At 46.9% G+C, this 15,395-nt stretch overlaps 1 protein-coding gene across 1 annotated transcript; it reads right to left on the bottom strand.

Annotated features, from left to right (window-relative positions):
• Positions 1 to 212: 212 nt before the first annotated feature.
• Positions 213 to 14,671, bottom strand: LOC147099844 (putative proton-coupled zinc antiporter SLC30A4). Its single transcript, XM_085968277.1, has 5 exons — positions 14,598 to 14,671; positions 13,317 to 13,883; positions 11,692 to 11,838; positions 6,539 to 6,692; positions 213 to 2,158 (listed from the first exon to the last, which is right to left on the bottom strand). Exons 2-5 carry the CDS (start codon positions 13,723 to 13,725, stop codon positions 1,900 to 1,902), a joined length of 969 nt encoding a protein of 322 aa, XP_085824403.1. The 5' UTR covers positions 13,726 to 13,883; positions 14,598 to 14,671; the 3' UTR covers positions 213 to 1,899.
• Between the last annotated feature and the right edge of the window lie 724 nt (positions 14,672 to 15,395).

Below are 15,395 nucleotides of genomic sequence, written 5' to 3'. Positions count from 1 at the left end.
GGGGAGGAGGGGGAGGAGAAGCGGAGGGGGAGGAGGGGCAGAGGGGGGAGGAGGGGAGGAGAAGCGGAGGGGGAGGAGGGGCAGAGGGGGAGGAGGGGAGGAGAAGCGGAGGGGGAGGAGGGGCAGAGGGGGAGGAGGGGGCAGAGGGAGGAGGGGGAGGAGAAGCGGAGGGGGAGGAGGGGCTCAGTAGACTAGCTGATAGCCAATGTAAGTTAGACAAACTTTAACAAAGAACAAACTAAATTAAATCTAAAAATGGCAGCACAGGGAGCCAGTGCTATTCTAATAATTACATGACAGTTTGCTGAACATTTCTGGTAGGAATTTTTTTTAGATTCTTTAATTAAGGATGAAATGACTATCTAGACAAAGAGAACACTGTTATAGAAAGCAGCACGGACTTTGCAAGGGACGATTGTGATCGGCAAGCCTCAGAATTACTCGAGGTATTAACAGACCTGATCGAAGGGGAAATGCATTGGATGGGCTGGATGGACTTCAGGAAAGCCTTTGACAAGGTGCCACATTGGAGACTACTGGGGAGGATTAAAGGGTATGGAATTAGGGGGAGGATAGCAAACTGGATTAAATATTGGTCAGAAGGAAAATATCAGAGAGTCAGAGTTGAGAGCAGTTTCTCGGGGTTTGGCAGTGGGTCGTGCTGTCCCACAGGGTTCAGTTCTGGGGCCACTCCTGGTCCCTGTGTCTATCAATAATCTGGATATCGGGCTAGAGGGAGTGGTGTCCGAATTTGAAGATAAGACTAAAATAGGAGGGAGGGTTAATTCTTTAGAAGACCAAAGGAAGCTACAATGGGATATTGAGAAGATGGGGAATGGGCTAAAAGTGGCCGATGGAATGCAGTGTCGCTAAGTGAGGTGATGCATTTTGGTCTATAACAGCAGTAGTAATGATCCTGAGAATGAGAGTGTGCTCGGGGCTGGGGGAGCAGCAGGATTTGGGAGTCAGTTCCACAGGACATTAAAGGCAGCATCTCAGGGTGATGGGGCTGTGAAACAAAGCTCACAGAATTCTAGGTTTTATCACGAGGTATAGAATATAAAAGCGAAGAGGTAATGATATAAAACCCTAATAAGACTTCAGTTAGAGACTGTGTGCAGTATTGGGCTCCACACTATAGGAAGGACAGGGAACAGCACAGATTCACTGGGATACTGTCTGGTACGAGGAACTACAAATAGGAAGAAAGGCTTTTTAAAAATTGGGGCTTTTTTCATTAGAACAACACGATGAAGTGTTTAAAATTCTTTAATGGTGGGACAGGGTAGATAGAAGCAGACTGTTTCCAGTGGTCGAGGGTCGAGAACGAGGGGCCAGAGATACAAGGTTCAATGTCAGAGGTTTAGAACAGAGGGTAGGAGAGACTCCCTCACACACCGAGTTGTGAGGCTGTTGATTCACTCCCAGGGTTAGTGGCTGAGACAGAAACTGTGTGAAAATTCAAGATTAGATTGGAGAGGAGGATGAATGAAAAGGGATATGGGAACAGGGCGGGTAAATGTGATTGGGACTATTTGCTCACGGGGAGGGTAAAGGCCATCACAGGCTGGATGGGCCGAATGGTCTGTTTCCATGCTGTAACATCTTTGTATTTACACCAAGTGTCAGTGCTGAGCATGCCCAGACACAGTTAGTACGCCAGATGTGGAGTAAAGCCCCCATTACTCTGTTCCAACCCAAACTTCAGAAAAGCCCATTTTCATCTCCCAAAGCAGGCATTGTTGTCACCTCGCTGTGAAATCAGTGCCAAGTTATGCCAAAGTAAGAATAATTTTCTGCTGTTCACCCATTCACATCAGAGATTGGACTGAATGTCTCATTTCACTCTGGACCCATACAGTTGACAGGAATATGCATTTTTGCAACAAAAGTTTTGGATTAAATGCAACATGTGCCCAGTGACAGAAGGCCATACATACGTACTTTAAAGCGGATGATATAAGCAGCGACCAGGACGCCAACACTCTGCACCAAGTCCCCCAGAGCATGGATGAAAGCGGCTCGGACAGCGAGACTCCCGGGGTTATGACTGTGTTTGGGAGTGTTCCTCACACCTCCTCTTGCAGCATTTTCTGACGGGCAGTGAGAATGCAAATGGGAATGCGAGTGACTGGAGTGGCTCAGCAAAAATCCCATTCTGTTAAATTTAAATTAAAAAACACACAAATATAAATAGTGGAACATTTGTACTTCCACCGCACAGACAGTGGTTGGGCACAAACTCCATTCTTACTCTGAACAGCCCCAGGAACCTGCCACAGGAACTTAAATATTACAGAACGCACAATTACAGGGAGCGGGTGATGTTGCAGATGCACATAGGAAGGATGTGATTGCTTTGGAGAGGGTGCAGAGAAGATTCACCAGGATGTTACCTGGGATGGAGCGCCTCAGCTATGAAGAAAGACTAAACAGGCTGGGGTTGTTTTCCTTAGAGCAAAGAAGGCTGAGGGGGGACCTGATTGAGGTGTACAAAATGATGAGGGGCATAGATAGGGTAGATAAAGAGGAACTTTTCCCCTTAGTAGGGGGGTCAATAACAAGGGGGCATAGATTCAGGGTAAGGGGCAGGAGATTTAGAGGGGATTTGAGGAGGAACTTTTTCACCCAGAGGGTGGTTGGAATCTGGAACTCACTGCCTGAAAGGGTGGTAGAGGCAGGAACCCTCACAACATTCAAGAAGCATTTGGATGAGCACTTGAAATGCCATTGCATACAAGGCTATGGACCAAATGCTGGAAAATGGGATTAGACAGGACAGGGGTGGATGGGCGGCGCGGACACGATGGGCCGAAGGGCCTCTTTCTGTGCTGTAAAACTCTATGACACATCAGGAAGTCTCGCTGTGGAGCTGCCCAATCTTCTCCAATATCCATCTCAGCAAGAGAACTCGGTTTAAAATCTCGTTTCAAGAATGGAATGTTGACTCCTTCAGTCATAGAGTCATACAGCACAGAAAGAGGCCCTTCGGCCCATCGCGTCCATGCCGGCCATCAAGCCCTGTCTAATCTAATCCCATTTTCCAGCATTTGGTCCGTAGCCTTGTATGCAATGGCATTTCAAGTGCTCATCCAAATGCTTCTTGAATGTTGAGGGTTCCTGCCTCTACCACCCTTTCAGGCAGTGAGTTCCAGATTCCAACCACCCTCTGGGTGAAAAAGTTTTTCCTCAAATCCCCTCTAAACCTCCTGCCCCTTACCTTGAAACTATGCCCCCTTGTTATTGACCCCTCTAAGGGGAAAAGTTCCTTTCTATCTACCCTATCTATACCCCTCATAATTTTGTACACCTCAATCAGGTCCCCCCTCAGCCTTCTCTGCTCTAAGGAAAACAACCCCAGCCTGTCCAGTCTTTCTTCATAGCTGAAGCGCTCCAGCCCAGGTAACATCCTGGTGAACCTCCTCTGCACCCTCTCCAACGCGATCACATCCTTCCTGTAGTGTGGCGACCAGAACTGCACACAGTATTCCAGCTGTGGCCTTACCAGCGTTTTGTACAGCTCCATCATAACCTCCCTGCTCTTATATTCTATGCCTCGGCTAATGAAGGCAAGTATCCCATATGCCTTTTTAACCACCTTATCCACCTGTTCCGCTGCCTTCAGGGATCTATGTACATGCACACCAAGGTCCCTCTGATCCTCTGTCTTTCCTAGGGTCTTACCATTCATTGTGTATTCCCTTGCCTTGTTAGTCCGTCCAAAATGCATCACCTCACACTTTTCAGGGTTAAATTCCATTTGCCACTGTTCTGCCCATCTGACCAACCCATCTATATCGTCCTGCAGACTGAGGCTTCCCTCCTCGCTATTTACCACCCCACCAATTTTCGCGTCATCTGTGAACTTACTGATCATACCTTTTACATTCACATCCAAATCATTAATGTAGACCACAAACAGCAAGGGACCCAGCACCGATCCCTGCGGTACCCCACTGGACACAGGCTTCCAGTCACAAAAACAACCTTCCACCATCACCTTCTGCCACTAAGCCAGTTTTGGATCCAATGTGCCAAGGCACCCTGGATCCCATGGGCTCTTACCTTCCTGACCAGTCTCCTATGCGGGACTTTATCAAAAGCCTTACTGAAATCCATGTAAACCACATCCACTGCACTACCCTCATCCACACACCTAGTCACCCCCTTGAAAAATTCAATCAAATTGGTCAGACATGATCTTCCCTTGACAAAGCCATGCTGGCTATCCCTAATTAATCCTTGCCTCTCCAAGTGGAGACTAACTCTGTCCCTCAGAATTTTTTCCAATAATTTCCCTACCACTGATGTTAGGCTCACTGGCCTGTAATTCCCTGGTTTATCCCTACTACCCTTCTTGAATAATGGTACTATGTTAGCTGTTCTCCAGTCCTCTGGCACATCCCCTGTGGCCAGAGAGGTTCTGAAAATTTGTGTCAGAGCCCCTGCAATCTCCTCCTTTGCCTCACATAGTAGCCTGGGATACATCTCATCCGGGCCTGGGGATTTATCCACTTTAAAGCCTGCTAAAACCGCTAGTACCTCCTCCCTCTCGATGCTAATATGTTCAAGTATATCACAGTTCCCCTGCCCGATTTCTATGTCTGCATCGTCCTTCTCCATAGTGAACACAGATGAAAAAAATTCATTTAAAACCCCACCTACATCTTCTGGCTCTACACACAGATTGTCACTTTGGTCCCTAATGGGCCCTACTCTTTCCCTAGTTATCCTCTTGCCCTTAATATACTTATAAAACACCTTAGGATTTTCCTTTATTTTGCTCGCCAGTGTTATTTCACGGCCCCTCCTCGCTCTCCTAATTTCTTTTTTAAGTATCCCCCTGCACTTTTTATACTCCTCTAGGGCTTCCTCTGTCTTTAGTCCTTTGTATCTGCCAGAAGCCCCCCTTTTTTTCCTAATCGATTCTCGTATATCCCTTGACATCCAAGGTTCCCTGGGCTTGTTCGTCCCACCCTTGACCTTTACGGGAACATGTTGCCATTGTACTCTCTCAATTTCCTTTCTGAAAGACTCCCATTGCTCTGAAGTGGATTTTCCTTCAAGTAGCTGATCCCAGTCCACATTGGCCAGATCCTGCCTTATCATATTAAAATCGGCCTTCCCCCAATTTAGAACCTTTATTTCCGGTCCATCCTTGTCCTTTTCCACGACTACCTTAAATCTCACCAAATTATGGTCACTGTCACCAAAGTGCTCACCTACTAACACATCTACCACTTGCCCGGCCACATTCCCTAGAAATAGGTCCAGTACCGCCCCCTCTCTTGTAGGACTTCCTACATGCTGGCTCAAAAAGCTCTCCTGGATGCACTTTAAGAATTCTGCACCCTCTAAGCCTTTCACACTCTGACTATCCCAGTTAATATTGGGGAAGTTGAAATCCCCCACTATTATTACCCTATTATATGCACACTTCTCTGAGATTTGCCTACATATCTGTTCCTCTATCTCCCCCTGACTGTTTGGGGGACTATAGTACACTCCCAGCAAAGTGCTTGCCCCCTTTTTATTTTTAAGTTCAACCCATATGGCCTCATTAGAGGAACCTGTTAATATACCATCCCTCCTTACAGCAGTAATTGACTCCTTAATTAATATTGCGACACCCCCTCCTCTTTTACCCCCCCCTCTGTCTCACCTGAAGATTCTATACGCCGGAATATTGAGCTGCCAGTCTTGCCCCTCCCTCAACCATGTCTCCGTGATAGCAACAATATCGTACTCCCATGTCCTGCACTGGGGTATCAGTGAGTGGGGCTTAAACTCTCAACCTCCTGACCCAAGGACATCAGTGCTACCAACTCAAAGGTCAGTATGAATCCTGGTTTATTCATTCTAGCAACTCTGGGTGGTCGCCTTTAACCCGGATACCATGGACTGGCTGAACTCCACAGGTAAGGCAGCAGAAAGCAGCAGGCCAGGAAATGGGCTGAATTATGCCGGGTGCATCTCAGTATAAAAATCCCCAACTACAGCTAAAACCAATCGTCACTGAACGATTGTCTGAATTTTAAAACATTCCTTGGAGTGTTCTGCCTGGTAACTGGTTAAAAAAACATTTTGAATACTGCCCATCTCAACCTGCAGCAGAAACCTCAATCCGATTCAAACCAAACCTGTTAGACGACATGATTTCATCTCGGTTTCACTGGATGGAATCAAACTATCCAATTGTGGTGAATTTTCTGCAAGGTAGTGTTTTAGGCTAGATCTGGAATTAAGTCCCAAGCGGTTTGCTTGAGAAGCATTTGCAGTCCTTACAGTACTGGGTCATTGTTCAGAGACAGAGCTGCTCATGACCCCCACACTATCAAAACAGAAACTACTCGCATGGCAGGCCAATGAGCATTGGGAGGTTATACACCATTCATCCAGGATTAATTTTTAAAAAACCAAAAAAACCTGCCCAGGAATCTGGAGCAAGTATATTGTGGAGCGTGGATTAACATCAGCTCATCACCTCCCACAACATTAGAAAGATAACGTGGTTATTTAAAGCAAACACAAGACTTACATGAGGTTAATGGCAACTCCAATTGCTGCGATGATGATCATCACATCGGCTTGGATCTCAAAGTCCTGGTGTATGGTCCTCTGAACAGCTTCGTAGACAAGCCCGATAGTCACTGCATAGATCAGCATCACACTGAGCACTGCAGCCAGGGCCTCTGGAGCAACAGAGGAAGTAAATGGACCACATCAACATCGCACAATCATACAAACAGCGCACTCAAATCACAACATGTCAACACTAGGACAGATTCGAAGACCAGAGGGGTCACGTCAAACAAAACAATATCACTACAACTGGAGGGAACTGAACTAATGAGTGAAGCTCACAAATAGGATGTGACTGTCACATAATTCGGTACATTTGTCCAATTACTCTGCTGCCCACGACCTATTCTATACACATAGGCAACACGCAAGATATTGTATTATAAACATTTAAACAAGCAACAGCTCCCAGACCAATGGTTATCAATAGAACAGAGAGGCTACAAGAAATAATCAGCATGCGTTTCCCAGCACACACATCTACTGAGGCTCTGAGAAACTAAGTGAAGGTTCCCACAGGGATCAATCAGAGTTGGATTTTCAGAAGGTTTTTGTTGTTATTTGAAAGTTACGGGTGGTGAACCCGTCACTGAGTGTGGAGCAGCCAGGACACCACATGTCACCTGCAAGCTGGAGGCTTTAATGTGCTCTCTTTGGGAATGAGGAAGGCATTTTTCAGATCTTCTCTTGTTGGAAGTTTTATCTTTTAGCCTTGTCCCTCAGGATGCTCCATAGTAAGGGAAGGGTTCGCGAGTGTACAAAACATGCCCTGTCCATGGTTTGGTCAACTGATATTTTTTGGTCAGCCAGGTCTCCAATGACCATCGCTGTGCTTAACCACCTCCAAAACAAGTAGTAAGAAATCCACGCGTAGTTTGTTTGCTCAACGTAGGGAGCACATCATCTCCCTGTAGGCATAGGGACATGTCCCATTCAAGCCCAGAGTTCTTAGGCGCAGGTTGGCAAGAGCTTTAGTGATTCTCGTCCCCACCCTAAATATCTGCAGACTTACTGATGATCACCAACAGCTAAAATCAGGGTCGACCAGCACAAAGCTCGAGCAAGCTTTCAACATTACCCAGCCAGCCAGCACCACCCTACCTGTTGGGGCATTGGCTTGTAGCGTTACCCGGAGCCGAGTGGAAGGTTCACAGGTCGATCCTTAGGTCCAATTAATGAGCGAGACTGACGGGTTAATCATCAACTGGCAGTCAATTCCAACCTTCTGCCAGAAGGTCAGCTTGGAACCACCTTTATTCCAAAGAGACTGTGCTACCTGCTCCCATCCCATTCCCATCTCATTCCCACCCCCACCCCCAAGGAAGATGGTCACTGGTTGGTCATTAAGCAACTGATGAGCACAGGTTTGAGCCTTTGCTGAGTGGACATCAGATACTGCCATCTCCTCAAGTGACATGGTGAGAAACACAGCTCAACTCAAATTGTGAGAGCGCACTGCCACCAATCTAATAACCATAGCAAGGGCACATGCCATACAATCACTAGCTCCACCAATTTCAAACAAAATGGCTTGCATTTATATAGCGCAGTTAACATAGAAAAATGTCCCAAGGCATTTCACAGAAGCGTAAATCAGATAAAAATCAATGCCAAGCCAAAGAAGAAGATATTAGGAGGGGGGACTAAAAGCTTGGTCAAAGAAGTGGTTTTAAGGAGGGCTTTAAATGGAGGATCGAGAGGTGGAGAGGTTCAGAGTGGGAATTCCAGAGCTTAGAGTCTAAATGGCCAAAGGCACGTCCACTATTGGTGCAGCGAAGGGAGTGGAGGATGCATGAGGCCCTGGAGAATTTGAATGGATGTGTTCCAGCCCCGGACTGTGAAAATCTGATGAAATCACATCGCCAAGATGATACTGCAGTCTAAAAATACACAATATCACCAATTTACTTTCGCCAAGTTTTTGCGCCTTTCACAACCAGCAGTTTTAACCTGTGTTCTTAAATCTTTATCCATGGAATTGAGCCTCCTCCCCAGCCCTCCCCCAAAGATTTGGCCAAAACATCCCAACAAAAGTCACAATTGTATTTGGTGAAAGCCCAAGGTCACTCCTTGCAGGATTAAGCGGTGTCGAGTAATGTACACAGGGCAGCATGCAGGGTTAAAACATGCTCCAGCTATAACTGCTGTGCTTCCGTATGCAGACTAATCCGACAGTGGTTATTGTTTTACCACCAGGCACATGACACAAAGTTCAGACAGCGATCCTCTGCTGACTCAACTAATTATGGAATGTTTTTCCAAAGTAAAGTAGTGATTTTCAGCTGGGTTACTGACACACGAATTCCACGACAGTAAAACCCAGCTACAAATCCAGGAGCTAGTTAGTGCATGATTTAATTAAATAAATAGTCATAGAATCATAGAATGATACAGCGCAGGAGGCCATTTGGCCCATCATCCCTGTGCCGGCTCTTTGAAAGAGCTAACTATTTACCAAAATAACTCAGCCCTTTACATTAAAGTAATCCTTGAAGATACAGGATTTTAGACTAAAGACTCATTCAGAGTTCCATTTATGGTTGTACTGAATGAAGCCGAGAGAGTTTGGGTACATTTTAGAAGCATGACTTTGCTTATCATCCCCATAATCAAACTCACTCGGGGCCTGGGACACGGGACACACACTCAGGCCTGCGACATCTCCATTCAAATACCTCAAGGCCCAAATACACAAAATCATGTACTAGTCAGGAGATTGTTATGAATGAGGGAAGCGTTTCAGTTCATCCTAACTCTGCGGCCAGAAAGACACTCTAACCTCCCCATTGCAGCATCTAATATTGTCTGAAATGATTCCAGGGTTTACCTGCACTGCCCTGTCTGCGAGTCCATTCCATGTGTTGATCTCTCACTGAAAGGACTTCCTGAGGAGTTCTAAATATACTTTTATCAGTTGGAATCTGTGTCAACAATTACAACAACTTGCATTTATATAGCGCCTTTAACGGAGTAAAATGTCCCAAGGTGCTTCACAGGAGCTTAATCAGACACAAAATTTGACACCGAGCCACATAAGGAGACAGTAGGACAGGTGACCAAAAGTTGTTCAAAGAGGTCGGTTTTAAGGAGTGTCTAAAAGGAGAGAGAGGTGGAGAGGTTTAGGGAGGGAATTCCCGAGCTCAGGGCCCAGGCAGCTGAAGGCACGGCCGCCAATGGTGGAGCGACTGAAATTGGGGAAGCACAAGAGGCCAGAATTGGAGGAGTGCAGAGATCTCGGAGGGTTGTGGGGCTGGAGGAGGTTACAGAGATTGGAAGGGGCGAGGCCCTGGAGGGATTTGAACCCAAGGATGAGAATCTTAAATTTAAGGGGTGATGGGTGACAAAGGCATGGATGTGAGTTTCAGCAACAGGTGGGCTGAGGCAGAGGTGGAGACGGGCGATGTTACGCAGGTGGAAGTCGGTGGTCTTGGTGTCCCCTTGTCCTACTTTTGCACTTTAATTTAAAGTAATATTCTGGATTTTTCTTTGGATCACCTCTCAGACGCCTCCTTTCCAGGTTAAAGAGCCCGAGTCACTTCAGTCCTGCCCCATAACTCAGGTCCTGACCCTCGTGGCTGTTTGCACTGCCTGCAGAGCTTGAATACGATAAGATATTCAAGGTGCAGTCTGACCAGAGCCCTGTCCAGTTTGATCACAACGGCCCCCGACTTGTATTCTACTGTTTTAGCTCTGGGTATCAGATTCATAGAAACGGACAGCACAGAAGGAGGCCATTCGGCCCGCTGTGCTTGTGCTGGCTCTTTGCCACTTTTATCCACAACCCTGTAACTTCCTCATCCTCAAGGACTTGTCCAACTCCCTTTTAAAATTATTTATGGAATCAGCTTCCACCACCTTTTCCAGGTAGAGCGTTCCAGATCCCAAAGGTAGTTCAACATTCCTGTGGTGTTGCTGATTGCTGCTCTACATAGTTTGGATAGTTTTAGCATTGAGCATACCAAGACTCCTCGGTCTCAGTCACGATCTTCCTCAGCCATTTCAAGACCATTCCTTTCATTTATCTCTCCTCTCTTTGTGCAATACCTCGCTGGGTCAAAATCCTGGAACTCCCTCCCTAACAGCACAGTGGGAGCACCTTCACCACACGGACTGCAGCGGTTCAAGGGCAATTAGGGATGGGCAATAAATGCCGGCCTTGCCAGCGACGCCCACATCCCGTGAATGATAACAAAACTTGTCTGCATTAAGTTCCATCAGCCGTAGAGCTGCTCCCTTACATATTTTGTCCAACTCATTCTGTAATTTCGGAGCTGCCTCTTCGATTTCACTGCCACTCATAGTTTCAGATCATCTGCAAATTTCACTCATTTACATTGCGTTTGAAACTTATGGGGAGAAGGGACAGGGATTGTGTGGTATCTAGCGTGTTCCCCCTCTGCTCCCCCTTCTTGTGGGGAATTCCAAACCGCCGCTGGTCATTTATTGAGCTCACAATGTGGTAGAACGCGTTCGATTAGTAAAAAAATATTTAAAGCCTTCAACATACTGCTCCTCTCCTTCAAGGTCTCCCCATAATTCTATTTTGTTGTGTCCCATGTTTCTCACTTGGAAATATTTTTAGAAATCAATACAAAATATTTCAATTTGGTTTAAAGAAACCAAAATACCTGCTGTCAATCACTGGCCAGTGCACCCAGCACACACCCATCACTCCTCAGACACTCACTCACTCATTACTCCTTCTACTCCACGATTGGCAGATGCTCTTTCACTCACTCCTGCCCTTTAATTCCCCCTCCTCCTGGCTTTGAAAAACCTCCTGAAATCTCTCTCTTTGATTGGCCTTTCAGATCAGTGTCCATTTTTCTCCTGTGCCGTGTCAATGCCGTGAGATATCTTTCTGTACGTGAGGAGTGCTGCAGTAATGCTGATGCTGTTGCTCGATTAGATGTCATGGTGCCCAGTGGCCATGAAACTAATAGAGGAAATACACTTTTTGACCCTTCAAAAAAAAAACAGAATGTTGTCACCCATCTACCCCACCAAAAGCTTATTATAGACTGAAACCTTTAAAAAAAAAAACCCTAAGCAAGTGAACACAAGTAAAGCGATATCCCCACAATCAACAGGCAAACTGCGGTCACCTACCAAACCGATGCCAACCAAAGGTGAACCTGCTGCTTGGAGGCTTCCCAGAAAGGTACAGTGCGACCAAGGAGGCAGCAATCCCAAGGACATCAGCCAGCATGTGAACGGCGTCAGTCATAACCGCCAGGCTGTTGGACAGACATCCTCCTGTACAGTACATCAAAGCAACAATCATTTACAAAGTGAATACAGACTATGTACCAATCCAGGGCTGCAGATAAAACCAACTATAGACAGGAAGCTCGAGCAATCTGTAACCTGTATCCCAACTCCACAGTTAGACTACAGGGGAATCAACAGGTGGGGGATGCTTGGCTTAGGCTTCCCCGCTCCACAAATACTGCAATTGCCTTTGACAGCTCTCTCCCCCCTCCCCCACTCATTGTGGCTCTAGATTACAGACATGAAGTCACCTTCTGTTATCGTGTTTTTATGATATAAACTCTCAGGTTTTGCATCGGGTACTGTTGGAAATGGTAATTGAGAATGTACTTTAAGACCCTTAACAAGAGAGGACTTACAATGGTGATCCCTTTACTGTGGATTCACCAAGAAATGATCTGTGGTTGACTAAATTATACATACAGCTCATAATTTTATGGTAAAATTCCAAAGTGAAAAAACCAACACTGATTTTTTAATTAATGAAATTAAAATTGATAATTATAGTTCCAATAATTTTTAAATTTCAAAGTGACTTTTGTACATCTTATTTCAACACCATAACATGATGAAACATAACTCTATGGAAAAAATAGCAATGTCAGATATAAATCAATTCATGGAAGATGTTCCATTTGCCTCCTGCCAAAACTGCACCCCCCAGCCCCCAGCTCCATTCCCCATCCCACGGCTCACTCGACTGAAGCAAATAGTGCAGAACATCAGTGAACCTCAGCGCTCTATTGGACCTTGACCCGAGCTTCACCAACTGCCTCTGCCCGTACTTCACCATTACTGAAACCTCCCGTACTCGCCCCTACATAGACTCCAGCTCACCAAACCATTGCCCTTCCTGTCCTCCTGCTCTGCATTCCCCACTGTCCTCATGTCATAAAGAATTCAAAATGCTTCTTCAGAAGTCCCTCCCTCTCCTCGCTGTATTCTAAAACTGCCTCCAATGTGCCAGCTGCACTCTGCTCTTCTAACTCTTGCTTCCTTGACATACTCTCCCATCAACGGCAGCAAACCTGTCACCCATCTCGACCTTCTGTACCGGAATTCTCTCCCCAGAACCTTTTGTCTCACAACCTCGCTCCCCAGCTTAAAGGTCCTCCCCAAAACCTACCCTAACCCTTCCATTCCTGCTGGGCTCCCACTGCTCTCTCCCTGTAGTATCTAGGGACTATTACTGCCTTATTAGAGGCAGCTACATCAAGGTAAGCTGATTTCCAGTAAAGGTAGTGTTCTGCCACAGTGATTGTGCAGCACACTGAAACCCTGAAATGGGAGGATACAGATTGTACACAATCAATCCCTTCAGGCTGAGCCAAGCCGCCTTATCCCACGGAGGAGGCACCTCAGAAGATTGAAAGAGGAAAAAAACAGGGATAAATATCCCATCAAAAATTCAAGTTGGCATAAATTGTCCAAATACTTTAACTAAAAGTCTGCTTCAGACCTACCTACTAGTTCCCCGACAGTGAACAGGGTGTAGAGTGTCACAGCGATCCATAACTTTCTTTTCACCATCCTTTGCCTGACTAATTCTGAGCTCTTCACACAACTATTGCATTTCTCCTCATTACTCCCTGCGTCTTCCTGGACCCCCAGTTTCTGCAGACTCTTATTGTCCTGGTTCGTGTTGTCAGCACTGCTCCCGTTACAACCCACACTGGGGATGTGAGCAACCTCATCAATCTCATCCGAGGTGACCACTCGCAGTTTATTGGCATTGCTGAATGTAGGCAGGTCATCTTCATCTCCCATGTCATCGGGGAAGTCTAGGGTGACGGTGTCATCCGTCAGGTCGATGGAGGCAACGTTGTCTTGGCGAAAGAAAGACTTCAAGCTTCCCCAGAAGCGTCTGGCCATGGTGACCACTCGGGGTCGGAGCTGGAGACGGAGGGCTGGTCAGAGCTGGACTCTCGCTTCTTGCTGAACTTCTCTGCAGTCCCTGCCGCTGCTCACTCTCTGCCCCAGGGGCATTGGCAATGATTAACCCAGCATCTTCACAAAGAGCACGGATGAACCTACAACAGATGGAAAGGTTAACTGGATCGCACGCTCAATGCGCCAGAACTCAGAAAGGCCGTGGGCAGGAACAGAGTGTCCAAAGTGCTGGGATCGCTCAACACGGCCCGGCATCACAACCGCAGGGCTCCGGGAATCGCTCAGCCCATGGCGGACATTCCTCACTGACCAGAGCGGCGGATGGCCAGCAGACATTGTCCGGACCGGACCCGTGCCAGTCCCAGACCCGAACCCGTGCCAGTCCCAGACCCAGACCCAGACCCGAACCCGTGCCAGTCCCAGACCAGGACCAGTCCCAGACCAGTCAATCCCAGACCCGGACCAGTCCTAGACCAATTCCGGACCAGTCAATCCCAGACCCGGACCAGTCCTAGACCAATCCCGGACCAGTCAATCCCAGACCCGGACCAGTCCTAGACCAATCCCGGACCAGTCAATCCCAGACCCGGACCAGTCCTAGACCAATCCCGGACCAGTCAATCCCAGACCCGGACCAGTCCTAGACCAATCCCGGACCAGTCAATCCCAGACCCGGACCAGTCCTAGACCAATCCCGGACCAGTCCTAGACCCAGGCCGGAGTGAGTTTGGGAGTTGGGGCCCGGGCCGGCTGTGATTCCCCCCCGCACCCGGTGTCACCTTCACCCCCACAACCCAGCGCCTGGCCCGGGGCGAAAGCAGCGCCCATATTGGGCCCCAAAACCAGGAGCTCACCTCCGGCGCCCGATCCCAGCGGCACAACAGCTGGAGTCACCGTCAGCCAATCACAGCTCGGCAACTGAATGATTGGCTTTAGAATCAACCAATCACAGCTCAGCAGCGGAATCAGCCAATCCTGGTTTGGGAACAATCTGTGACATTTCCATGAACAAAATAAACAATTTCTGGTGATTTGGGAGCAAAGTGTCTTCTGCTAGTTTTTGTCCCGCTGCTACCGGAGATACCGACAGAAATCCTTTCTATCGCACTCTCCCAAACTCAGGTTCAACTAGTAATCAGTAGTATTTAGATTTGTGGCCAGTATATAGCCAGAGAGAGCAAAGGGAAATACTGCTGATGCTGGAAATCTGAAATAAAAACAGAGACCACTGGAAACACTCGACAGTAAATGCTCAGAGGTGATTGCTCTGAAACTTTAACTGTTCCTCGCTCCACAGATGCTGCCTGACCTGATGTGAGTTTCCAGCAGACAAAACGCTTCCTTCACCAAAAATATCCCTCAAATGGATTTGGAAGTAAAAAAGTCTTAGCTAATAAAAACGTAACAATCCTGGTTGAATTATACTCCAACTTCTAACCCTGTTTCATCCGAAGACTGCACTTCACTCACCTCCCTGTGTGCAATGCCAGGGGAGATCAACTAGTGTCTATAATAATATATTAGTATCTGTTGTGTGGGCACACTTTCTGCTAACCTTTTCACTTTAAATTCCTAATGCTACATTTATAATGGAAAGTGTCTACGTAAACATGTTACACTGTAATTACTGTTTCGCATTTTCTACTCTTTTT

This window comes from Somniosus microcephalus, chromosome 27 (genome assembly GCF_052327205.1).
Source record: "Somniosus microcephalus isolate GS21.2 chromosome 27, FLI_Smic_1.0, whole genome shotgun sequence".
NCBI lineage: Eukaryota > Metazoa > Chordata > Chondrichthyes > Squaliformes > Somniosidae > Somniosus > Somniosus microcephalus.
Note: the sequence above shows the minus strand (reverse complement) of the source record. Positions and strands in the feature narration are given on the sequence as shown.